General features: G+C 52.8%; 2 protein-coding genes across 15 annotated transcripts in view; one reads left to right on the plus strand and one right to left on the minus strand.

Annotated features, from left to right (window-relative positions):
* Positions 1–22,461, minus strand: part of LOC122365354 (striatin-interacting protein 1 homolog) — a 29,437-nt gene extending 6,976 nt beyond the window's left edge. For 2 of the 11 annotated variants that reach the window (XM_043336548.1, XM_043336519.1), the window contains exons 1-14: positions 22,201–22,251; positions 19,967–20,269; positions 12,469–12,591; positions 9,659–9,791; positions 5,610–5,760; positions 4,954–5,129; positions 4,423–4,541; positions 3,814–4,011; positions 3,148–3,316; positions 2,630–2,784; positions 1,953–2,069; positions 1,480–1,607; positions 717–944; positions 156–327 (exon numbers count right to left, since the gene is read on the minus strand). In XM_043336548.1, coding sequence (XP_043192483.1) covers positions 156–327; positions 717–944; positions 1,480–1,607; positions 1,953–2,069; positions 2,630–2,784; positions 3,148–3,316; positions 3,814–4,011; positions 4,423–4,541; positions 4,954–5,129; positions 5,610–5,760; positions 9,659–9,791; positions 12,469–12,591; positions 19,967–20,128 — 2,031 coding nt within the window. In that variant the 5' untranslated portion in view covers positions 20,129–20,269; positions 22,201–22,251. Of the gene's footprint in view, positions 1–155; positions 328–716; positions 945–1,479; positions 1,608–1,952; positions 2,070–2,629; positions 2,785–3,147; positions 3,317–3,813; positions 4,012–4,422; positions 4,542–4,953; positions 5,130–5,609; positions 5,761–9,658; positions 9,792–12,468; positions 12,592–19,966; positions 20,270–21,211; positions 21,590–22,131; positions 22,262–22,405 lie in introns of those variants that run through there. The other 9 variants (XM_043336582.1, XM_043336535.1, XM_043336555.1 and 6 more) reach the window with 9 other exon arrangements.
* A 16-nt stretch (positions 22,462–22,477) lies between these two features.
* Positions 22,478–25,074, plus strand: LOC122365413 (protein CLP1 homolog). Of its 4 annotated transcripts, none has more exons than XM_043336636.1 (2): positions 22,478–22,837; positions 23,372–25,074. In XM_043336636.1, exon 2 carries the CDS (start codon positions 23,384–23,386, stop codon positions 24,671–24,673), a length of 1,290 nt encoding a protein of 429 aa, XP_043192571.1. In that variant the 5' UTR covers positions 22,478–22,837; positions 23,372–23,383; the 3' UTR covers positions 24,674–25,074. The 4 variants fall into 4 exon arrangements, with proteins under 4 accessions (XP_043192571.1, XP_043192575.1, XP_043192564.1 ...); XM_043336640.1 differs by having other exon boundaries at positions 22,479–22,779; XM_043336629.1 differs by having other exon boundaries at positions 22,501–22,753.
* Positions 25,075–26,497: the final 1,423 nt, after the last annotated feature.

Genomic DNA, 26,497 nt, shown 5'->3' on the forward strand with positions numbered 1-26,497 from the left:
AACGCCGTCAGCCTGCACCGTCCGCTTCCATAACTAACTAACACTAATGACATACAGTGCACGGCACATAATCCTCACATCCCTCCATCCTACCAGCCCGCCCACTCCACTGGTAGGGTGGATCCCCTCCCTGCCTCCCCGGCCCTCACTCTCACCATGATGCGCGAGTGTTTCCACTTGCAGAGTTTGTTGAGGATGCGCAGCAGGTTGATGGAGGTGAAGACGTTTCTCCAGCAGTAGGGCTGCTCGTCGCCCAGCTGCAGCGTCTCAGAGGTGAGGTCCACCTGCGGCCCCAGCACGCAGCGCGGAAAGTCCAGAGCCGAGATACTGAGCAAAGAACAAAGATTCAAGCTGTCAACACACTTTAGTGTGCACAAAGAATGGACGGAAATGACTGCAAGTAGTTTCGGTAGCACAGCAAGTCAGTTACAACTTACAACTCTCACTATCGTCTCGTTGCGTGTTGATTTAATATTTGAATTTGACTTAAGCTCGTGTACGACGCACAAAAATACCTGAGCGCTAAGCTCGCTGCAATGCAAATAAATATTATACATTTTGGCAGTGCGGATGCTGATGCTATAAGCAAGTAACCGAGCGCGGAGTCACAAGTGTTAATGAAAAACAGCTAAACAAAGGGCCCTGAAGAAGCATCAACACTACAGGGTTAGTTCACCCAGCACACATCCACACCCCGTCGCCCCAAATCCGCGCACCTGTTTTTGGCGGTGACGTACTGGACGGTGTCCTGGTTGAAGAATTTCAGCACCAGCGGTATGCAGTTAGCGAACACCAGGTGCTGACTCACGAACTCAAACTGGTAGACGTGGTTCAGCTTCAGGTGCTTCAGCAGCAGCAGCAGCACGGCCGACACCGCCTTGGCGATCACCTCCTTCTGACGGTTCACGTCGATCCCCAGCTTCATCGAGTGCAGCACAGACACCCTGCCACCGGGGAAGGGGGCGGGGGGGGGGGGGGGGGTAAGATAATGTCAGGTTGTGCTTACGTGTTAGATCGATGCAGCACTTAGCGTATCCCACGATGCAGCACTTAGTGTATCCCAAAGTCCAGAAATGCATCGCACCGTATTAACAGCGTCTAGCTAGAAACAAAACAACTTGGTTGCCTGAACAGTGAATGAGTTTAGGCACAATTACGCATCCAATGCAAAGGTTCTATAGAGAGCGTCATGTGTGAGATTGGTCTGGAAACAAGGCCCTAGACGATGTTGGCAAATAAATACCTGTTTGTCCTTACAAGTTACAAAATTCTAGAAGTGCATCGCACCAAATTAATCTCGGTCCCATCATAAAAAAAACGTTCAACGCGTGGCATTTTTCCAAACTTAGCCGACCAGAAACCGTCTGATGTAGCCCATCAGCTCGACTGTACTCAACATTAAGAACGCACCAACGTCCCACCGATCGCTCCAGCCGCCCCAAGGCCCAGCACGGCCACTGTCCACCCGGCCCCACTTACGGCATCTCCTCCGGCAGCGTATCGGCCAGGATGTTGATCGAGTCCGACTTGGTCTTGGAGGTGGGCGCGGCGGCCAGCAGGACCTTCAGCAGCGCGATCATGTACTGCGGCAGATTCGGTAGCATCCCCTGCGGTAGCGGCGTGGCAATGGACGTGATAGGATCACAGCAGGCAGGTACGACGGCGGGACACGAAGGCAAGCTAAGCCATTGTTTCTAGGTAACATTGAACTGGACGACAGCAAATGAAACACTTGAGCAGCAGCGGCAGTGCAACAGCGGGTCACCCTCCATTTTTTATTCAGCCCGGGAGGGTCGAATTTCGAGCACGTAGACTGCCTTGCTCATTTTGTCCTATAACGACTGGCAAACAAAAATAGCACGCTTAAGGTGGCTTAAAGCGTCTTTCTTCCCATGTAACGTCTGTATCACCTTTTGATATCATCACCCCAGTTTCTCGTCCGATTCACTCACGGCGAAGAGCAGTTCGGCGGGCGTCTGCGGGACCTCCTGTTCGGGTCGGCTGAACGGACTGGCACTGATCTCCTCCTCCCGCTCCACCTGCACCTCGGCCAGCGATCGGTACAGGTGCTGTGGGAGAGAGTAACAGGGCGTCTGGACACTGGGAACACTGCGCGTTGGCCAGCGATCGGTACAGGTGCTGTGGGGGAGAGGAACAGGGCGTCTGAACACTGCGCATCGGCCAGCGACCGGTAAAGGTGCTGCGGGGGAGAGAAACAGAGCACTGAACACCGCGCCTCAGATAAAGATGGGTACAGGTGCGGTAGGGGAGAGCGATATGGTGAGGGTATTACAGAGCATCTGAACACAACATATTCTTCCATCTGCCATGAATGACAATGACCATACGAGCCTATGAACTGCGTGATACATCAGCTGACGAAGCAGCTGCTGGGCCCTCATGTGCAATTGCCACTGCAGGCCACACCAGAATATCCCTGCAACATTTCTGCGATGCAGCCTGCGGGCCAGTCGCGGCTCCTCCCAGCCTGAGCCCGTCAGACACACTGTCAGACGTGTCCGACACACTGTCAGACGTGTCCGACCCAACTACAATTACAGAGCACAATTACGGATCGACGTCCCGGTCGAACCCAACCAGTCCGTCCGTGTACAGCCCTATCGTGTACCTTGTCGAGGATGTAGCGTCCCTCGAGGATGGGCTGCGGCAGGCCGGCCATCGACTCCAGGTCGTCCTCCAGCCGGAAGCCGACAAACTTTTTCCGGCTGACGGTCAGGTACTCCTCGATGTCGCGTCGGTGTACCTTCGGCTTCCAGGGCAGAGCTGGCGGACAGAGGGAGCAGATTTTGTACAGTACAGCACGTATCGCAGTACAAGAAAACATGAGATGACGTCCAACTCACCCTCTACCACAGGTGAAGGTGCCCCCCCCCCGCCCCCCCCCCCCCCCCCTCCTAGACAGATGTCCCTCCCACCCATCTTGCCCCTGGCAAACCCTAGTCTGCTATAGGAGTCATGGGACACCTACCTCCTCCGACTTCTGGCTCTCAAAACCATCTCTGCCGTGGAGGACGGGCATCAATCCCACGCACCTCTGAAGCCTCTGAAGCCTTCCAATCACCCATGTCGTGAGGAACGGACGTCTCTCCGCCGTGGGACGTGATCACGAACGTTCCTCTCACCCACCTCTCCCGTGATGGACGGGCGTCTCGGGCCGCGGTGAGTCACAGCGCGGCGGGCTGCGGTCCGGCTGGCCCGGCTGGCCGGATCCCGTCTCCGTCGACTTGCCGCCCTCCTCGGCGACGTCGGTCGAGTCGTTCATCGCGTCCATGGCATCACCGTTAACCACCTTCGACTGTGGACAGCGGAAACGTGCCGTCAGCTTAACGAAGCACCAGCACTCGCAACCGGGCAAACAATATAAAAAACTGAAGGTGGATACTTAGACTAACTATCAATGCATCATGCGAACAATCTAGACAAAGTCGATTTATGTACTGTGAAATCGTGTTAAAATTATCACACGACAATTCTTGAAGCATAACATTTCTGATCACAAAAATAAACACCCTTTCTTTAATCTATCCAAATATACCACCTATCGTTCAGCCGGTTATAAAGTTGTTGATGTACCGAGATGGAACAGTGAACTGGTGTGGTCAGCTCTGTATCGTGCCATCTACATAGTGTCTGGAGATGCCTGAAAAAATCGCACCACTATCTCGTGCCGATATCCCTACTCCTTGCATGACGAATGACCACCTACGCTTGGGGAGACACCCAACCGTGTGAAGCGAGGCCGCTGCGAGCCGAACACGGTGTGTCAGCGGCCGCCACTGTATATCCACCCACCCGTGTGAAGCGGGGCCGCTGCGGGCCGAACACGGCGTCCACCAGCTGTTCGACGGGAGCCGGCGGCGGGCTGGACGCCCTCATGGTGCGCGTCCGCTCGACAGTGTCCTCGGGAACGTCTGGGAGGCCGGCGGCGGCGCGTGCGGCCGTCCGCAGCCGGCGCAGCTGGTCCGAGCCGCCCAGTGTCAGCAGCAGCACCTGCGGCAGCGAGGGGGACAAGGCGGGTCAGATCAGGACACGAGATGCACAGACGAGTGAACAGGGTTGGCACGACAAATGGCGAGTAAACCCAGCGGCTGGCACGGCATCTCACACGCATCTGGCTTTTTTGAGTCTTTCAAAATGGATGCTAGGGTGTACTGACAGAACAAACGCCGGCTGTTCGTGAGGTGGCGAAATAGAATACAGCTCAGGCGACGCGACAGTCTCCCAGCTCGTAAAAGACAGCAAGAGGATCTTATTCGCAGTGACGGAGTTCGGACGCGCCAAAGCTGGTGGACCCAGCAACAAGCTACAGGTAGCGATATATTCCTCAGGCGGGCAACCTATGCCACCTGGACTGATGCAGTGTCATCCCAACAGGACGGATACCAGACGGTGTTCCTTTACCTTCCAGGTGAGCAGCAGCACCTTCTTCATGGGGAAGTGGGGCGCGGCACCGCTGCAGAAGCGTGACACCATGCCCAGCAGACTGACGGCCAGCAGCTCGCCCGTGTCCTGCGGCTGACCTGACGGACACACAGCACAGGGCGTCATGATTACTCTGGTCTGGATGTGGAAACAAGATGCAATCGGCAAAGCAATTAACTTTCCATACTGCAAATGGCAAAGATACAGTCGGTAATAGGTAAATCAGCGCATTTCGCGTATCTATATTACGAAATGCGATAGACGAGGTATGAAAGGTTCTCACTGGACAAACAAACAAATAAATGTTATACCTACTCTTAAAATAAAATCCGAGCCACCACATCCAACAGTTCCCACAACAGTGTTCGGTAGGGTCACACAAGTGTGTGCGGAATTTTACCCAGTCATTGCACTATAAGCCATACAACATCTGAATCTGTACGCGGACATCCGGCAGCTCCGCGGCATGGCTGGTCACTAGGCGTCACCAGCCTCTCCGTCGCCACCCACCCAGCTCCTGTGTGAAGGCGTCCCGCAGCCGGACCTCCTCCGGCGGGTCCGAGTCGCGCACGTGCCGCATCTGCTCCACCATCAGGTACAGCACGCTGAGCAGCACGCGCAGGTCACTGGAGTCGGCCACCGAGACGGCCAGCTTACGGACGGCCGTCACGGGCGCCGTGCCGCTCCTGAGAGCAGGGGGGGGGGGGGGGTGAGACGGCCAGCTTACGGACGGCCGTCACGGGCGCCGTGCCGCTCCTGATGCGAGGGAGGGGGATGGAGGGGCGACTCGTGGGAATCAGGTATCACTGGGACACACTGATAAAATACGACTCAACAGGTTCTTTCAAAATGTAGGACCGACTACTCTGGACTGGAAACGGTAATGCGCTAGTAATCAATCTAATCCTAATTTAGCATCCCTGAAAGAAGATACTAAAATTCACGTTTTTAGAAACTTCCATGTTCGCATGACTGATTTCGTAGCATCCACGGAAACAGTGCAATTTTAAGCGTCTGCATGAAAGGCCATGAATATGTGACAGACGCAACTAAGTGACTCAGTGAGAGCAAAGAAATCCTAAAAAACGAAAACGCTCGTCTATCAAATAAAGGATACCATAACCGCGATCCCAGCCGACCTTGTCTTTACCGCAGGTCCAACTCACTCGATCTCTAGGTTGAGTATGTCGATGAGCACGGGTAGCACGCCGCACTTGTACAGTAGGAGCGCGTTGCGTCGCGCCCAGCTCTGTACCTCTTCAGGCGTGTGCAGGTCGCCCCAGCAGCCCTGGCTGATGTACAGGATCGCCCGGCTGGCTAAAACACAACCGACACCGTCTCTGACTTCACTGGGACTCTGGCTTTGAGCGATATAGGACAGCGAGATATCTTTTCAAGGGCCCACTAACACTGTATTGTACTGCAATAAGGAAACAAGTTTGATTCATTTGGAACATTTTGCACGGGCATTACTTTTGGTGAGCGTCACCACCAGACCATTCAAGTTATCACTGCACTGCTCTGGTCACATACATTACTGAGACAGTCGCACTTGCCCCTGAAAGAGTCGCACTCACCCCGAGGAAAGCGGCCATAGCTATGAAGTAAGAGTATCCACTCATAGGTCGTTCATACTCATCTCTGGGGTAGTTACAATTCAGATTCAGATTCAGATTCAGATGTATTCGAATAAGGTCCACAATAAACGTGGCTTTTCACTCATTCACGTCTTATGTAGAGCAGAAAGGGAAGCTGGAACACAAGACACTACGGCCACTCTCATTCTTACACATACGCATGCACGCGGGCGCGCGCGAGCGCGACACCAAAACACTGAAGCTCACAACGACATAGCAAATCGCTTCGCTTCAGCCCGAAAAGATGGAATGCCGGGCTCAATGCGCGAGTTATTAATGAGTGACATTCCGCGATAACAGAGTCGCCGCCTGCCTGCCTCAACTCGGATTGTTGGTAGGGTATAAAGATCAGCCCGTCTGGTGTCATGATTGTGCCGCTGACGCGCTCGCGGTCCAAAAGTCTGGAGTATGGCGTCCGGCTGGCCTGACCTTATTGTCCGATCGACAGCGCACATTGTATGGTAGGCCACAAGCTGCTTAGCCGTGAGCCAGCGAAGCTGCGATATTGCGTCAGAAATGTGGTCACATCGCCGCCTTCCTGTCACAACACGTGCACAGAAGTTGATGATTTTCTGCACACGGTGGAGTTGGGTCTCAGTACATGATCCATATACAGACATGCAGTACCGCACAATGGATAACACGAGTGCCTGTACAATGCCCTTCACGACAGAACTGGGTATAACGTGGCGTGCATGGTTCAGGGCAATCAGGATCCCAGCGCATTTACGGGACATGGCGTCAATGTGGGCTTCAAAGTTGAGATGCCGATCAACTATCACGCCGAGGTTCTTAACCCTATTAGTGGCAGGGGGGGGGGGGGTTGTTTTTATCCACCCCTCAGGTTTTTCGGGAATATCTCCGAAACCGCTCAAGCTACGATGCTGAAATTTTCTGACTTTTGCTAAAACTAAATTGGGCACATTCCCTGAAAATTTCAAGTTCATACCTTTACCAGGGGCGGCTCCAGAGCACTGGGAATTTGGGGGTCCTATTCGTGAAGCGAGTCATTTGGGCGAAGATCACGATGCTGCACCAGTTTTACGAACAGTGAATGAAAGGTATCATGTGATAACATATACAGTTATTGTGCATCCTCTTTTGACACGTTTTTGCTATAATAGGCGGATCCAGGCGTCCAAAAAGGGAGGTTATGTTTTACCTCCCAACATAGGTGCCCTGACACCGCCTATGCATGACCAATACAATTGTAGTCGTTCTCTCATAAGAAAATTGTAACAAAACAAGACCATTACCACCCTTTTTAGAAACAGTACCAACAAAAACCTTATTTACTATACTTTTTGTGTACCCCCAATCTCAATGATCTGTATCCGCCTATGATTTTTGAAAATGCATATTTTTAGGATCCATGTGAATTCCTGGTTCATTCTCTATCGATCGGCAAAAGTTGCGTTAAGATTGGTTCAGAAACCTGGCCGTGATAAACAGTCTAAAATGTATCTGCAATTTGCCCGTTTTTACCCCCCTCTACCCCCCCTATTGACATTTTTTAATTTTTATTTTTTAGAAATGTAGATCACGTTGAGCGCAATCGAATGCCTTTTGAATTTTGAAAATCGGCCCGTTAGATCTCGAGATATCAAGGGGGGGTCGTAAACAGCCCCCCCCCCTGCCACTAATAGGGGGTAGCCAGGAGCCTGCCACTAATAGGGTTAACTACCCTAGAATCGGGAATAGCATTTCCACAGAACTCAAGTGTAACAGGAGGCAGATCACGCAACATCGACGGAGTCCCAAGCACCAGCATCTGGGTCTTGCTCGCGTTCACTTTCATGCCGTTGTGACAAAACCATTGAAATACAGTAACTAGCGTCTCTTCCATACGGACGATGAGCTGGTGTAAGTCACGCTTCTTGCCTGTGATAAGCAGCTGCGTGTCGTCTGCGTATTGTACGACGCTGACATTGTCTGGCACATGTAAGCTTAGGTCATTGGCGAAAAGCATATACAAAATACAGCTCAACGCGCCTCCTTGGTACACACCGATAACATTGTTTTTGGTGTTAGAGAGCATCACATTTCCATTAGCACACCGTACCTGCACCTGCTGCGAGTGATCGGCCAAATAGTCTCGGAACCATGTGGTGGTGATACCGTAAAGGTGCAGCTTTTCCAAAAGTTTGTCATGAGAAATAACATCAAAGCATTTTGACAAATCAAGTAACACCAAAATACATATCTGCCCACTGTCCATAGCGCGAAGTGTCAGGTCAGTCACTGCATGAAGTGCCGTTTCCGTTGAATGGAACCTGCGATATCCGTGTTGCGGGTCAGAAAGGAAACAATTTTCTTCCAGGTAAGCAATAAGTTGGACCTGCACAATACGTTCAACTATTTTCATAACAGCAGGCAAGATTGATATCGGTCGCGTCTCAGATGGTTTGACAGCACCTTCACCTTTGGGGATAGGCGTGACCAACGCATGTTTCCACGCACGCGGCACCGCCCCGGTGGAAAGGCTCGCGTTTACAACATCAAGCAGCACGTGTCCTACACCAGGGAAAAACCTTTGCAACATCGACACACTGATACCGTCAACTCCTGTCGAGTTTGACGGTTTCATCGCCACGAGTGTAGCGTACAGCGTGTCAATATCAATGGGACACACGTCGAAAGAACAGGTAGACACACGCGGCAGGCGAGTGGGCACGTTGGCAGTGGCGGCCGGCACACTGGCAGCAGTACTAAGTCCTACGGTGACATAATATTCGTTCAGCGCATCAGGTGTAATCCGAGGAATCTCGCAATGCCGCTGCCTACGTCCTATGACAGGTCGCAGCACTCGCCAAAGTCCACCGCGATCGCCTTTCCTGATCTCCCTCTCGTAACGCTCACGACAGTCGCGGCGAATGGAGGCGCGACACAGCCGGTTGGCCTCCTTGTATGCAGCCCGATCGTTCCCAGCCAGCGCCGCTCGGCGGCGCTGCAATAGCCGCTGCGTGTCAGGCGAAACAGGCTGCGCAGTGTCCCGTCTATCACGAACGCGGTTTAGGGGTGCGACAGTATCCAGCTGTGACAGGAATGTACGCTGGAAATGCATCCACTTACTCTCAGCACTGTCAGCAGTAAGCACCCGCGACCAGTCAGTATCTTCAAGTTGCTGACTAAATGCCGTTACGTCTACCTAATTGATGGCGCGGCGGTATACATGTCCGGCACGGTGCACAAGTGTACGACTCTCACGGGACAACAACACTCGAGTGAAGTCATGAGGCCCTCCGTAGTGGCAACGGGTAACACCGGCTCGCTGAACAAGGTCAGTTCGGTTGGTGGCAATCACATCAAGTAAACTGTCGGCTGGGCGGTAGGTGCTTTGTCTAGAATTAGTAACATGTATACCATAAGTATCAAACATATTCACAAGTGCATTTGGTGAACCGGCACGCTTAGTAAAATAGAATATAAAAAAAAAAATAAAAAAAAAATATAAAACAATCGGTAAAATAGTGTCGCACTCGCCCCAGTGGCAGCAGTATCTCCAAGAAGATTGTGTTTTATCGGTCGTATCTGCCCCTGAAACGGTCACATCTCCCACAGGCTCGTGCCCTGCTCACCTCTGAGTCTGTCGTCACGCCGCGCCAGCTCCACCTTGTCGACCAGGCTGAGTAGGACGGCGGTGCGCTGCGCCTCCGACATGTCCGGCCACCGTACGTCCAGGCCCAGCTCCGACACCGCGTCACTGTAGTGCTGAGGAAGGAGGCAGGACAGCGAACAGCGTCAGCGAGAGAATAACGGGCAGGAACAGTACAAATCGAATGAGGTTTATCCATAGACTATTGAAGTCATTTCAGAGAACGTACTACACAGTAGGTACACAGACAAATATGTTGCCGAGTGGAGTTTACATAAATTATCCGTGGTACACTGATTCAATGGTACACACACTGAACGTTGCCACAGAAGCGGCTTAGCGTCTCGAGCAGTTTGTTCAGCACAAACAGTGCTTACGTGCTGGTTGAGCAGTACTCACGCTCCCCTGCTGGTTGAGACGTACAGTGGGTCTATTTAAGATCTCCAGAGCCACCACGTGGCGCTACGGTCGGGGTAGGGCGAGTCCAAATCCCGAGGGAAGTGAGGTCACCGGTCATTGTGGGGGGAAGGAGGGAGGGGGAGTGACGCGGTATCACGGCGCATGAGGCGTGCGTAGCGCCGGGAGTGGGCCGCCCGCCAATGAGCCGAGGCTGAGGCGGGAGGGGATGGTGGTTGCGGGTGCGTTCACTCCGGCATGGTGGTATCCTGTTCATGTGGAACCGGCAAGTCGAATGCGACTGTAGGGAATCATTATCTCAAACAAACGGGCAAGCCAGAGGCAGCGTCAGTTCCAGCCAAAATGTTGAACAGTGATAATTGAAATCTAGGACGTATTCATAGCATGCAACTATCCAGTCGATAGTTGCATGATGCTTTTCATGATGCATGATGAGGCTTTTCTAAACTGTTATTTGAGTTAGATATTTTTTCATTTGGCACGTTCAGTTTTGGTGGGTTTTATCAATGATCGGGTCGAAGAGAATTAGAAAAAGAGTTGAAATGGCTCCAGACAAATGACCAAAAATATTTTCTTAATTAAAAAGTGAAACTTAGCTAAACATTTATATGCATTAATTTTGACTTTTGGAGAAGATATTGGGGAAAGATATTGGGGAAAGATATCGTGCTTATCTGTGTTGCAGTAGAGGGAAAGGTTTCGGTCCGTGTCTAGATAAAACCAGACCCGGGAGTGGGGCTCGAACTCACGACATCGCATTCAGCTCACAGGTTACCCAACCTCAACGCTACGAGCACCTATCGCCCTGCGCAGTGCGCAGCTTGCTCACTGCTCAGTGTTTCGGCTAAAGTTCGGCCAAAAGTATCTGACGTCTGTCAATGTCACGAGGCGAAACCCCAAGGTAAATGTCCGTCCCGGTAGCTCGGTCGGTAGAGCGTGGGACTCCATGTGCCATGTGGTGAGAGCGCACGTCCCGGTTGCGAAAGTCCGGGTTCGAAACGCGACGTGTGCTTGATGTTTTTGAGCGGCTATTAACAGGTATGGTTGTGGCTGGTGGCAGGCCGCTGCCAGGCGAAGTCAGTGAGGGGACCGGCCGTGCGCGGCTATGTGCGCACGTTAAAATTTGGACTCTAAATTCTGCCATAGACCAGGAATTGCTTGATCGGAGGGTAGAGAGCAGTCGGCACTGACAGGGTCAACGCAACAAGATCAGCTTAGCGGGGACTTTGTCATAGGCGGCGGAACGGGGAGGGCACCGGGGCACTGTGCCCCCTTTGATTTTGGAATTTTAACATTAGCCCTATGGGCGTTGCATTGAAAGAATGGGACCAAAAGTCGGCAGTGGGGAGGACCCCCTTAATTGAAGGTGTTCCGGCGCTGCTGGACTTTGTCCTCGTGATTCCTTTCTTCCAAAAGGTTCGGGCCAAATTCATATTAAAAAAGGGGGAGCCGAACCAGGTTGGGCCGGGTTACACCCGGTTGGACCGGTGTCTTACACGCAATGATGGTCAGACAAAACAGAGGCTAATTTCGGGTCAAATATTTTTTATTAAAGGATCTTACTGTTTTTAGCTTACACGTATAATAACTTTTAGCTTTTTTAACTCCAGACTTCATGCACAAAAATGTGGCGTTCATCCACTTTTCCTCATCTTCTCTTAGCGACTTGATTTGACCTTAAAGGCCCATCTTACCAGAAAAAAAAAATCACCTGCGTGATAATTATTTGCCAAAGGGCGCTCTACGCAAGAAACGCCAGCCAGTCGAAAACTGGCGAACGATACGATCTTCCTATTGCTTGAATTATATTCAATGAAAATTTCAGGAGACCTAAATAATCTTAATCTTTATAGCTACTGAGCGCCCGGAGCATTCGCTGGCATTCCATTGCCAGCTGCATTACCAACATCACATTTGCATTACTTTGGGTTCATCATAGTTGACAGTAGATGAGCCGGCCACAGTAAACCCATGCCTCATTATCCTTTCCTTTCAAGCAGCGAACTCAAACTGCCAAGCTAACCGGCCGCCCGGCCGGCCCGGTCCACCACCGCGATATGGAACAACGCTGGAGTGCGCCATTTGCCTGCGGCAGTGCCCTACCGCGCCGGGGCTGTTTGACAGGTCACCCGCCCCCCCCCCCCCCTCCCCACCGGGCCCAGCTCGGAAGTGACCTCTCCTTGAATCTCACATGGACTCGACTGAGGCTCAACGCCATCTAGTTGCGTCTGGAGATCCTTACTAGATCCACTGTACATGTTCCTCACCCTTGGTAGAGCCGTACACATGGCTCACCTGCTGGTCGAGGGCGAATTCAGGCAGCTCAGTGAAGCTGTAGAGCTCAGCACGGCTCACCTATAGCTCAGCAAGGCTTACCTGCTGGTTGAGGGCGAACTCTGGCAGCTCGGTGAAGCTGTAGAGCTCGCTGACCTCCCGCTCCAGGCTGTCGGCGTCGGCGTACACAAAGTCCAGCTCCGGTATGTCGTCGGACGGACCGCACTGGAAGGTAGGAAGACGGCAGGGCGGTTAGCGTACCGGGCCAGCTCAGCCGTGTGGCAGCAACAAGTCATCCTTCAAATCGTCCCAGCTCGCATAGAAAACAATTTAGGAGCCTCGGTTCAATCTACTTTCTGAGACAACTGACAATCACTCCCGATGGAGTCAGTGTTGACAACCATAATCATCCACAATCATCTACCCATGAGGTGAAGTCCATTTCCCCAGCACATTAAATGGCCAACCAGTTAATCGTATGATTTACTGGGCCGGTGAAAGTGACCGAGTTTTACGCAGATTGTGGTTTCCCGTCAATTAGAGGTTTCATGACGCGTGAAATGCACCGGATGTCGGTAAATGTGGTTCTACAGTTCCATTAGCCGGTACGATCCAGAATAAATTGTTCTCATCAAGCAGAAGACAAAGTTCGGCTCGTTTCATAGCCTCACTTCCGCGTTATAGCTGCAACACGGGACAGAAGTAAGTGCCTGTTATAATGGCATATTTCAGACAATCTCTGATTACACCGTCCGCATCGTCCCAACCGCTCCTGTCTTTACACTTCCATATCGCGATATCCCACCAACTTGCCTTTGAAACTAATACCCATAGTTCACGGTCTCCCCATAGCACTACGGTTTTGTTCACTTTAGTCGGATCGTCTATCCATACCCCTGACTGTATCCTGGCTCACTAATCCTGAATTCTTTGATCGGACCCTACGATTACCTCAGTAGTCGTATTCCGCTTTACTCCAAAATATCCAACTAGCTCAGCTGTACCCCTGTGACTAAGATGCTCTCGGTTGTCCCTAGTTTTGTTAGGTGTTAACAAACTGTAGCAAAGCTATAAAGAAAAACAAAATAGCTAATCCCTACGCCATCTTTCAAGACCCGTAAAATCATCCGTGAAACCACTCATAAGTCATTCGCTAGCGTCAAATGGCGTGTTCCCACTTTCCACCCTCACGCCGTGAGAGTCGGTCTACATTGTTACAACCGCTGAGAGCTGGATCACATGCACAGGTCGACCGCCGCCGGGTCAGAGGTCACGCCAGAGCCGGCGTCCGAGGTCAGAGGTCACCGGCGAGCGAGCCACAGCCGGCATCCAGAGAATGCCAGCCCGGCCGCCAGCGAACTCCGGCGCACAGTGGCGAACCGGTTTCATGCCGGGACGCTGGCCGCGGCCGGGAGTGGGGACGGACGGAGATAGGGTAAACACTAGACATGGAGCCGACCGATGGCAGAAGGTGGTGGGTTGACAAGGCCCGGTCTTCAAGAGAACCAGGGATCGGTGTTTTGAACGCTTTTTCATTGGAATGTAGCCAACGTTTCGCAAAGAGGTAATGTACCGCGCGGAGCGAGGTGTTCTGTCACTTCTGTCTCCCCTAGACATTGACACCTTCTGACTCCATCCATCCGCTACAAATATTTCGACTCCGTAGCTTTTCAAATCCGTTCACTCGTACAAAACTCGTCCACTCCACACTCTTCCCAGCCTGTCGCCCTATCCAGCGCCGCTAAAACCCGCTAACCCCCGTCGCTCCCGCTTTCCACTGCTTCACGAGTCTGGTATCCCTAAATTACGTCCATCACGCAACCTTAAAATCCCGTCCATCGTCGCCGCCTTATCGCCGCCGCCTTCCGATCCAATCTGTCCCGTCCCTCACACTCCTGTCCGTCCCGTCTCGTCTCCTTACGATCCCGTCCATCACCGGGTCAGGTCAGTGACCGCCGCCCTGGAAGCGGTCCGAGATTATTCATTGGTGGCGTGCGCCGGTCGGCCGGCCCGCTCGGTGCCATTACCATAACCCGGCAGTTGCTGGGGTATTTCGCCACCCACCGTTTGCTGGGGGGGGGGGGCGTTAAACGCCCCCAGCCGATAACTCGAGAACCAATAGGCGCAGCGAAACGCACGAGGCGGCAAACGAAAGAACGCGACAAGACGCTTCAGATGAGTACTTTAAAGTTGAATTTTGAGGTCACAGGTCAGGTCAAGGTCAGGTCAAACACCTGAAATCGGGCTTTCAGTAGCATGGACTTCAGGACTTCGCAATGGGCGCCTCTCGTCATAAACTCTGTCAAAACGGTGCACAATCCATCATATAGGGCCTACAAGAGTGTCAGCTCCATGCAGGGGTCAGTCAAGCATAGGTCAGGGTCAAGGTCAGGTCAACCGGGGAGGCATATATCCCCGAAAATAAAAACTGATATTCACAGCCTGTGACACATGTTTTATGGGTAATTTGGGGCGTAGAACACGATGGTGACATTCATTTTATCATATGTGTACGTGTTTTGCTAAAAAAGTTCAATTTAAGAAATTCATGTATCATGGTCGTGAAGTAGTCACGAGAAATTGCCAAGATTCAGTTCAAGATTTTGGAAAATGCGGAACGATAATCAATAATCGAAGATAGCCATTTGATTCTTCATGGTATTGGCAGTCTAATGGCGTTTACGGCATGTCTATATGTCTAATCTGTGATTTTATATGATTTTTTGAACATATGCCGTTTTTGGTCGAAAACTCAGAAATCATGACGTCACTAAAACCTCGATATCTCAAAAATTTTCCGACCGATTTTTTTTAAACTTTGTCACAATAAACTTCAATCAATTCCCTCCAGGTACCCAAAATTTGGCGCGCCTGCGGCGCGCCGTTTTTATGCTATGGCCCGGCGAAAAAAGTGGGGGCGTTTAACGCCCCCCCCCCCCCCCCCAGCAACTCGCGGGTTAACACGGTGAGCAGTACTGTGTTGTGACGCCGGGCGCGGGGGCTCGGCGGCAGCTCTGGCGCACTCGTGTCTCAGCTCACAGGCGAGCAGCCCGTTCACCCACTGACCCAGACCCACTGTCGGCTCGCTCCCACCGCCGCGCCATAATTGCACGCTGAAAATAGCGCGGCCACTGGAGTGGAACACGTATATTGGCATTACACGACTGTCATCAGACCTGGCTGCAGGTAAATAGCGCGCCGGGCGCTGCAGACTGCCGCCAGCGGGGCGTACCGGGCGTGCAGCGAGATAGGTATTCAGAGGAGCCGCCCTCGTGCAACGGACGGCACGGCGCCGGATGGAGCCTGCGAGGGCACGGTGGTCAGAGAGGACAGACAGGCAGCAACTGACTGAACACATCGACATGGATACAGCAGCGAAATAAAGAGCAAATGCCCACTAATGCACTGAAAAGACCAACTGAGACCTGGCAGGTAGTCTAAAGACCTGGCGGCCAGCCAACGTGGAAACATCGATGGAGAACAAGAAACAGTCAAGAAACACAATCTTTGGCACAAACGGTACGGTCCCACGAGATGAGAGAATAATCCATTGTTCACAGGACTAACTGTCCTGATGATTCACAGGAGATGTTCATTGTTCATGTCCTGACAGCAGAAAAGGGGACGCGGGCAGACTAGCTCTGGTTCAGTGTCCACCCACAGTCAGCAGCAGCCGTTGGTCGCCGGGTGTCCGCTGACCATCCATTACACCTGCGATAGTGCGCACTCCTTTGGTGACCTTGATGTGTCACTGAAGCGGCGGCCCGGTCCCCACACGAGTCACGCACTGATTACTGCCGCCGCGGGCAGTGGCGCGTCAGCTCCGTCTCAGGTGGCCGAGTCACTGCCGTGCGCCCTCACCATCACACTCATCGTGCCATCATTAGACGTCCGTGCATGGTTCTGTGGTGGCTCTTCAAACGTCAAACCAACGAATCATCGAAGGAGCCAATCATGAACATGATCAATCCCTGGTTCTTAGAATCATCCACAGCACACATTTGTCACCCACACACACTTACGGACACTCCACCTGACCGGTCACGCGGGCGACTCGGGCGAAGCCGGTGCGTCGGCCGGCGCCGGCGCCACCTTAGTCCTGTCTCCGACGACGAGCCGCTCAAAGTTACAGAGCAGCGAGAGCACCACGAGCCACCAGTAGGCGAGCAGTGCCAGTGCTGCCGTATAGGCCAGCACGGCCGCCAGGTAGGCCGGCTCGGGCCAGCGGGCGGCGTCAGCCAGCAGCACCCCGGCCCCAGCCAGTCCGGCGGCCAGCACACAGGCGTACCAGCTGAGCCAGAGGGCCAGCAGGACGCGCAGCCGCGCCAGCACGGCCACCATGAGCGCGGCGTCCATCAGCAGGCCGCAGACGGGCACGGCCACGGCGCGCGGCGAGCAGAGCAGCGCCAGCAGTGGCGCCACGTGCGCCGGCCGCGGCGCCAGGCCGGCCGCCCAGCCGCACACGGCCAGCAGGTAGAGCAGCTGGAACAGCTGCAGCGCCAGACCGATCACCAGCGCCGCCTCGCGCAGCGCGAAACAGCCGCAGCAGCGGGTGACGCAAGTGGTGCGCGCCGCCATCCCGGGCTCGGGCGGTCGGTCGGAGCGAGCTCACATCGTCCGAGAGGCCGAGCGGGCGGCGGGAGGGGGCGGCGAGGCGCAGTACGGCGCGTCACGAGATCGTGCCCTCGGCTGCCCTCCGCGTCTCCCGGGACACGACCCGGAGCGGGGCGGCACGACGGTCACGCCGGCGTCACTGAGCGCGCCGGCACCGGTCCTGCTCTCAAACGGACGGATGATGGACAAAACAGCGCTGCTTACTGCCGAGATCCGTTTCGTCCGTCACAGAATCCCTTACAGCTTCTGACTATCTTCGCAGCCACTAGCGGTGACAGTTTCGTCGGCACAGCTGTCAACAGGAAGTTGACAGGTTTTATGACATCACTGCTGGAACGCCGACGGTCACACGGTTTTCCTCCACGCCGTTACCGTTTGTTGGCAGCCCGGATCCAGTTGATCTGATTCCAGATTTCAGCTGATCAGACTCCAGTTCAGGGTCCTGCTGAAGCGGCTCCTGAGTCTCGATCTTCCATCGCTGTGCAGTCGCGCCAGGAGAACGTCTTCCCCGCTCCCCCTCTGCGGGGCTGTTGTGACAGTCGGGCTCCGGGACACTTCACGGCGCTCGTTGAGGGGCCGCCGCGGGCTGGTAGCGGCTGCTCCGGCGGTGATGTGTAGCGTACCGGTCGCTCACCCGTCACCTTCTGTCGCCGGCCAGTTCGAACTTCGAACCGGTCCGTCAGCGTCCCCACCGGACCCGACGGAGCGGCGGCTCCCAAGATCACCCTGACGACGGCCCTCGCTCAGCGAGATCACCTCTCCCTCGGTACGGCGCACACGGCTCTAACGTCGACCCGCACACGACTTGAGATCGCGCCGCTGACGGATCGGCCCGCTCACCGTTACGTCTGGCCCTCGTAGGACTCGACTCGCCGCGCGCGCGGCCGCCCCGCTCCGGCCGCCGTGTTTCGGGAGTGGAGGGATTCAGTGCAGCGGCACCGCGCTCCGTACAACTGCCGGCGCTCAGCGCAGTCGGCCTCACAGGTGACCGTCGAGGGGCGGCGGGGACTGAACGCGTCTGACCGTGGGATGGATATTGGAGCCTGCCGCGCCGGGGAGCGGCCGCCGGGGACAAAGGGGCGGGACGGCTGAGCCTAGGAAGGGACCAGGGGGCGGGGCGGGCAGAGAGCGGAGAGTCAGGTTACCGGAAGCTAGGCGACCGGAGCGGACCAGTTTTTGTCAACGCTGGTTGCTCATTGTTGTGCGTGGATAAAAACAGACGCAGCGAGGCAGGGGAGCCTCCGGGCCCATCAGCCCGATGGTGGTCCAGCGCCACTCACGTGGAGGGTCTGGGAGGCACGCCATCCCGACAGGCCATTATTGAGGAATGCCAGATGGAGAAGATTAGGAGGCGCGCCGGCCAAATAGGTTCACAGAGCGATCAGCGTACCTTCGATAAGTGGAAGGATCTATCGACTACCGTCCGAACGCAGCGACGTTTGTTTCCAGAGTGACGGGCAGGTGTTATCTATTTATTTACCCCTAGTGACCATCCCCAATCCCTAGCAGAAATCTTGCAGCCCCAATTGCAGTCCCCAACTTTTGACGCGAGGGATGCGTTTCGCACGCTCGTCATATGCCAGACACACCACATTCAACTGGGCCAGTTACCATCACAATTCGTTCAGTTTGATTCGTTCAGCCGTTGTGACGTACCACCAAATGGTAGGCCTTACCGGCTACAAAGCCGAACATCAGCGTACAGCAGAAAACGGATACCGGAGTTGAGCGATAATCAACCGCTCGGCCCTCGGGGCTCTCAGGCCATCACTGGGCATCACTATCAGTACCGGACATCAACTGACCGCTGACGGCCGACAGCTCGCGGGATTACCGCCTCAGCATTACCATAAACCCACCGGAATGGCTTTCCAGTCATGAACGGCGCCTCGGTCCCCAGCTGACGACCCAGTGGTGCCGAGACGGCCCGGCCGCCAAACCCAACGACGGTGTGGTGTCAATAGCGGCAGTGGGCGGTGAACCAAAGGGACAACTCAGAGGCAAATGATGTTGAACGAGTACAAAATGAAGGAGATGAGCGGACGCATATAATCTCCATCCGTGGTGACTGGCGACGAATATACCAAGTACCAGCAGCCGGTTTTGTTTCTTCGGTACAGAAAGCACTCAGACTGACATTGTGTCGCCTCATCTGATTTCAAAAACAAACACACACGACTTGGAAAAATTACAACACAGCCGTACAATAATTAATCGTTATCGGTCTTTTAGCAATCGAACCAATCGCACTGGTTCTCTTGCAGACCCTTAAGGCCGCCCCACACTGGAACTCGCATGCGGGTTGCGAGTTTGCGGGTTTTGAGTTTGTGGGCATAATACTTATTCATAGAGTGATTAGACTGTTCCCCTATGGTAACTTCATGAATGCAGTGAAGGCGGTGCACCTTCAGAAACTTACAGATAGTCGCAATACCAGCGCAACGAACCAAAATTCGACTCCAAAGAAAAACCCGCAAACCTCGTAGAACTCGCAGACCTCGCAGCGAGGAAAATCGAAAGTTGACTCAAAATCAACTTTTGGAATGCGATGCAAGGTCGCTCGCAAGCTAAAAACATGCAGACTCGCTTGTTAGATGGTAGTGTGGGTTACTCAGCTTAGATTGTATCATTTAATTTCGAAGAAACCCGAAAACCCAAAAACTCGCAACCCGCATGCGAGGTCCAGTATGGGGCGGCCTTTAGAAGGAGGGTGAGATTTACTCGAAATAGCAAGAAGAGCAAATCTCACACAAGTGAGGATGCCAAGAAACCCATCGATCCCATATCGATACGCTATTTTGGCGAATAGGAAAACGATAAATATAACCGAATACTTTCTGACAAGAAACTAGCCAGCCTGACCCATGTGTTCCTTTGAAACTCCATCGATGACCACGCCTCTATGAAACACGCATCGCTAATCCCATACAGTGAACCCCCGACAACTGCTCCCAGCTCCCACACAATGAACGGCGGTCGCACTCACCTCCGAGTCCTCCCGGTTCCTGATGATGATCTCGCGCAGTTTGGGCAGGCCGCGTCTGCCCAGCTCGACTCCCGCGCCGGGGCCGGGCGACTTGGCCAGGTCCACGCCGCCGCCCAGGCTGCTGCCGCCGCCAGAGGCGTTGTCGTTTCCGTTTGTATCCATGGCAAATGATGCGGAGTTGTACTGGTAAGCAGCTTCCACGCAATGCGCTTGTGCCTCAGTACTTCAATGGCAAGGAAATGCCAATGGCTGAGACATAATACCCACTATCTTAACATCCGGCAGAGACGAATGGGAATAAATCTGAAATGAGTCAATAATCATTGTGAAATGTGTAGAAATCAGGCTAGGCTGAAGTAGAAAAATATTATTAAAATGCCAATAGTACTTCCAGAAAATTGAAAAGCAAACCACCTTTGAAATTACATGAACATCATTTCATTTGAAATCTTAAGCTCCAACCATGTATTGGCTAGTACCATGGTGGATAGCATTATGGCATAAAAGACTACCAGGCATTGGCAATTTGGATTGCTAAAAAATCATTACCAAAGCTGGACGCCTTGGGGGTTCCCATGCACCAAAATGTTTTGCAAGTGATTTTGTGCAAACATTGTGACACAATTTGCACTAATAGTTGGTATTCTTATAGCAGGCGTCTCACATGCTGCCACTGGTTTGGGAAAATTCGCTAGATTCGTCAGGTCTAGAGAAGTGACCACCCTTCAGGACAAGGCTCTCATGCAGCAGGACATTGATGCCTTGGGACGCTGGGCAGACAGGTGGCAGCTCCCCTTTAACCAAGATAAGTGTAAGCTGATGCACCTAGGGTCCTCTAACGAGCACTTCAGTTACCTGATGAACGGTTCCACTCTAGCTCAGGTGCATATGGAGAAGGACCTTGGACTCGTCATTGATGAAGACCTGAAGTTCCATGAACAGGTGGCGGCTGCCGTGGGTCGAGCGAACAGAGCTCTTGGACTGGTGAAGAGGGCTTTCAAAGCCCTAAACAGCCATTCTCTGCCTCTCCTCTACCGGACTCTGGTGCGTCCTCACCTTGAGTATGCAAATGTGGTGTGGGGACCTACATTCAGATCGGACCAGGATGCCATTGAGAGGGTCCAAAGAAGAGCAACTAAGCTGGTTCGTCCATTGCGTCACCTTCAGTACCAGGATCGACTTCGAGCCTTGGACCTCCCCTCCATGTACTATAGAAGGATGAGAGGAGATATGATAATGGCGTACCAGATTCTGACAGGATGCCTGAGAGTGAAAGTAGCCGACCTTCTGCAGCTCGACACCTCAGATCGAACGCGTGGTCACCATCTGAAACTGAAGAAGAGACGAGTGAACTCCCATCTTCGCCAGACCTCTTTCTGTCATCGCATAGTGGACAGCTGGAACAGTCTCCCTGCAGACGTCGTCGCGGCACCGAACTTGAACACATTCAAGAACCGTCTCGACAAGCTGTGGGTGAACAGGAAGTATACCCTGCGAACTGATTGAGCATGTGGTGCCAGGATGAGCTAAAAGCTACATGGTTGGTGTAAGGGAGAAGCAAATGACCGGATTTCCTACAGGTCCTTTGTTGACCGTCCTAAAAATCCGTAACCACTATTCTATTCTATTCTATTCTATATTTCTACCAATTCGCTATATAGAGTAGACCTCCGTGTTTCCAACCGGTAATTACATAATGGTGATTTCAAAAATGGAGTCAGTTTTTCTGAAGGGAGGCAGGGGGGAGGAGGGTACAACAGATAACTTGTTTCCCGGGTACGCCTGATCAGAGCCAGACTTGCAAGGCAGCGTTTGGAAAGCTTTCGAGTAGACAAGCCTAATTAGTCATGCAAATTAGCAGATACTGGGGAAGGTGCATGGGGGGATTGCCCCTTGACCGATAGCTCGGGAGCGGCTGATCGCAGCGAGGCTTGCAAGGCGGCGCTGGAAAGCGTTCAAGTACACAAGCCTAAATAGTAATGCAAATTATCAATGGGTTACGGGGAGTGCGTGGGGGTTTGCCCCCCTGACCGATAGCTCGGGAACGGCTGATCTGGATCGGAGCCAGGCTTGCAATAATGCTGTAATCGATGCACTAAAACACATCAAACCCTGCAATCATCCAATAAATATGAAGAAAAGTATTTAATGTGCATGTTAATTACGCCTTTTATAACTAGATTAAGACGTTTTTGAGAGGCGGGAACATAAAATCGGATAAAATCACACAAAACTTTGTCAAAAAAGAATAACAAGCAATAAAGGCAATAAAGCGAGTAGGAAGTATTGAACAACGTTTGGCATATATTTGTTGCCGACTTATAAACTTTTTACAAAATTATTGACACTTAATTTAAAATACTTCTTGTAAAATTCCAAAATTTATTTTTTAAATATCTTAAATTAATCATGTCATTACCAAAAAAATATGGAACTTACGAGTTAAAGGTTTTTGAACCGAAAAATGCATAACTAAAGCAGATTACGTCACTTATGAAAAAGCATGCTTTGCGTCGCTTTTGCCGTCTTTAAAACCGGTTGACATGTGTTCTATTTTTAGGGTTATTTTCGATTTACACGCCAATGGCCAATCAAAAAATTCAAGGACAAATTTGCCCGTCTCCATTGGACGTTTAAATTCAGAACCCTTTACGGATTGGTCGTCAATTCGTTGTCACCGCTTTTGTCATATTTAGAACATTTTTATACGAATTGCTCGTTCCTAGCCTGTGATAAACTGGGAAGTGGCGTGGAGAAAATATTGCAATTATTTTTGTGAAAGCGGCAGTAAGTTCACTCAATATACCCTGGCAGTAAGCACGATAATAGATATACTATGCGCGGGAGGTACACTGGCAGTAAAGTACCCAAGTAAATACTGGTTTTACTATAAGCTATTTATTTTATATTATGATGAATTGAATTGGCAGTAAAGTACCCAAGTAAATACTGGTTTTACTATAAGCTATTTATTTTATATTATGATGAATTGAAATTTACTTGGCCTAGGTCAAAGTATGTGTTAATTGTTTTGAAAGTATGAGAAGAGTACCTACCTAAATAAGTACCTACACTTGACTAGGTACAGATTGCAGACTGGTGTTCCACTCCTCAGAAACTGAAACTATCAATTGACGAACATTAGTTTGTGCCGCTTGTGACTCAAGCACGTCAATGGTGAGCCTTGGGTCACAGCATTTAACTGTGGACTCTGCCTGCGTGATGCGGAACGGCCTACCAGTCTTGGTAGGTAACCGATCACCTTTTTTATAGCATTTGACTCAGCTTGATGCGCTGAGTCGAATGGCATAAGAATCTCAATTTCAAAAATTTGACACTTAGGATGTTCTTGCTGGGAACTGTCGATATGCAATGCTTCATTTCACCCGCTTGTTCTTTTTTCAGTAAGTGGCAAGCATGAGTGATCAAAGTGGTAAAAATCCACAAGAGGTTGTCCAGGAGTTTCCTCTTGAATCAGATTCAGAGCTCCGCTTTGAAGTCCTGGAGCAAAACAAAAAGGCTCAGGTCACCCTGGAACTCACTGCAGGTCTTGCAGAAATATTTGGCACAGAACTTGTCCGCAAGAAGATCTACACTTTCCGCGCTGGTGCTAAGGTAGCCGTTTTCACGTGGCAGGGGGCGCATGTGCGCCTGCGAGGTCCTACAGATGTTGCCTACGTGGCCAAGGAGACTCCTATGGTGATGTACCTGAATACCCACGCGGCGCTGGAGCAGATGCGCCGGCGGGCCGAGAAGGAGGGCGGCCGCGGACCGGTCTGCATGGTGGCCGGCCCCACGGACGTCGGCAAGTCGACGCTGGCCACTCTGCTGGTTAACTACGCGGTGCGCGCCGGCCGGCGGCCGCTGCTGGTCGACCTGGACGTGGGCCAGGGCGCCATCTCCGTGCCGGGCACCATCGGCGCCATGATGGTGGAGCGCGTGGCAGCCGTCGAGGAGGGTTTCACGCAGACGGCGCCCATCGTTTTTCACATGGGTCACAAGAGTCCGGGCGACAACACGGCATGCTACCGGCTACTGGCCAGCAAACTGGCTGAAACAGTCAGCGAGCGGATGCGCGCCAACCGGCGCTGCGGCGCCAGCGGCTGCGTCATTAACACGTGCGGCTGGGTCAAGGGCGAGGGCTACAAGGCGCTGACGCACATGGCGGTGGCGTTCGAAGTGGATGTGGTGCTCGTGCTGGACCACGAGCGGCTCTACAACGAGCTGGTGCGCGACATGCCCAACTTTGTCGAGGTGGTGTTCCTACCCAAGAGCGGCGGCGTCTCGGAGCGCAACAAGATGCAGCGCATGGAGGCGCGAGACGCGCGCATCCGCAGCTACTTCTACGGCCAGTGCGGTGAGCTCTACCCTCACTCGTTCGACGTCAAATTCTCCGACGTCAAGGTGTTCAAGATCGGCGCGCCCAAGATCCCCGAGTCGGCCCTGCCGCTGGGCATGAAGATCGAGGACAACGACACGAAGGTGGTGCCGGTGGCGCCGGGCCCGGCGCTGCTGCACCACCTGCTGGCCGTCAGCTACGCCGAGTCGGCCGACGAGGACCTCATCACCACCAACATGGCCGGCGTGGTGTGCGTCACCGCCGTGGACGTGGAGAACGAGACGCTGACGCTGCTGTCGCCGCAGCCGCGGCCCCTGCCGCGCTCCATCCTGCTACTCTCCGAGGTGCAGTTCATGGACTCTCAGTAGGCGGCGGCGGGGATCGGGCTGGACTGCGAGTGTGTGCACTGCGGTGAGCTGGGGATGCAGTGCACTGCGTGAGTGGACGGATTAACTGAATTTGTGCCGGATGGATATTGTGAGGGTCAGTTGTGTACATTGTGTATTTATGCGCCACGTTCATGCTCGGATTCACTACGTTTAGTAAAGTTGGCACTTTCTTTAGTCTGGTTAATCGCATTCCTGTGCGAACACGGAAACCTTTTACGGTCAATTTTGTTTGTTTAATGTGTGTTGTTAGTCAGATCATGAGCTATTTTGGTTTGTAAAAGAAACATTCAACTCTCACGCGTATGAATTTGCGTATGCCTACATGCCCATATGAATGCTTGCATAACTCATGTTTGCTATAAAAATAAAATGAATTAAAAGGTTAATGTTGAATTTCCGGAATGCTGAAGGATAATGCTGAATGACAAGTGTTTCAATGCATTATACTAATTCAATTTAATGCCTATTGAAACAACATTGTTTGTATATTTTCCTTACAACGGCATCCATGCAACACCCAAGTGGCTGTTTGACCGAGATGAGAATGAGTGAACACGTCACTATTCCAATGAAAGGGATAAGGGCCGTTACAAGTGAGTGCGACACCGTCTCATATCTCGTGGGGACAGAATGAGGTTTGCGCCCAAAGGCATGTGCATCCATCTATTGCATCACCCTGGCGTTCGACTGTCCTTTGTCGGTCCAGCCCGCCGGCCCCTGGCACGTCCCTCGGCTTGGTCCTTCGTCGTGCCGCCTGTCGCTCATCCCAAACAGCTGGTCAATCGTGTCTTAGCCCGTCAGTTACTACTGGCTAGTCTCTTGTCCCGGCCGCCAGTTCATCTTCCCAGCCCGCCGGTTCCTCGTGACAGCCCGTCAGTAGTCACTGGCCGCTAGCCCCTGTCTCAGCGCGGCATTCTCTCGTCTCAGTCCGCTAATTTCTGGTTCCAACCAGCTGGCCCCTTCTCCCAGACCGCGCTCCGCGGCCGGTCGCTCGTCCCAGCCCGCTGGTCGTTAGGCCGCTACCAGCCGGTCGGCGGTCTCTCTTCCAGCTCATCAGTCCCCTGTTCCGGCAAGCCTCGCTGTTTCGCGGGCACTTTTTTCCGGGCCATTGTAGAGCTATAGCACAACCAACAGTAGATAGGACCTACTTAAACGTTGAATTACGAGAACTACTGACAGTACGGCGATGCAGCAGCAGTGACCGCTCCCGGTCCTGTGAGACGTGTGAGACGGAAGTTTGTAGAGGCCGGCCCGGCGCTCAAACAAGCACCCGGGAGAGGGTGTAGCTCAAATGAGAACTGGCCCTGACCGCCGAAAATCTGGTTGGGTGATCACGAGCTCGGAAGGGGTAGCATGAGTAAGGGTGTGGATCTTGGTGTGGATGAGTTGGTCCTGAAAGGTCAGGACGGATATCTGCAGCAGGACTGCGGAGTCGGAGTCGATGGCCCGCCGCGCAAAAATTTGTCGATTTCGGGCTCCGCGGAGGGAGGGGAGCATATATGCCCCAAGGCCCCCTCCCCATCTGGATTTGCCAGTGGTCCGCAGTCCGACGGGCACTGGGTTCACTAGAAATTCAACTAAGCTAACCCGATCCAGGCTGTCTCTGTGGGCTTATTACCTATTTACTAGTATTTGGTGAGCTGGGGACTCGACCGTCTCGGTGGATTCGTGAATCGACGAGATGCCAAGTGCCAAGTGCACTTGGAGCTCGCTGTTCCAACGAATGGTAGGAAAAGGAATCTGTTTCGGATTTCAGAATAATTCTTTTTTTTTCAGGTAACTGCTATTTCAAACGCCTATGAA

Source organism: Amphibalanus amphitrite, unplaced genomic scaffold (assembly GCF_019059575.1).
Source record: "Amphibalanus amphitrite isolate SeventyFive unplaced genomic scaffold, NRLGWU_Aamphi_draft 000028F_arrow, whole genome shotgun sequence".
Classification (NCBI taxonomy): Eukaryota; Metazoa; Arthropoda; class Thecostraca; order Balanomorpha; family Balanidae; genus Amphibalanus; species Amphibalanus amphitrite.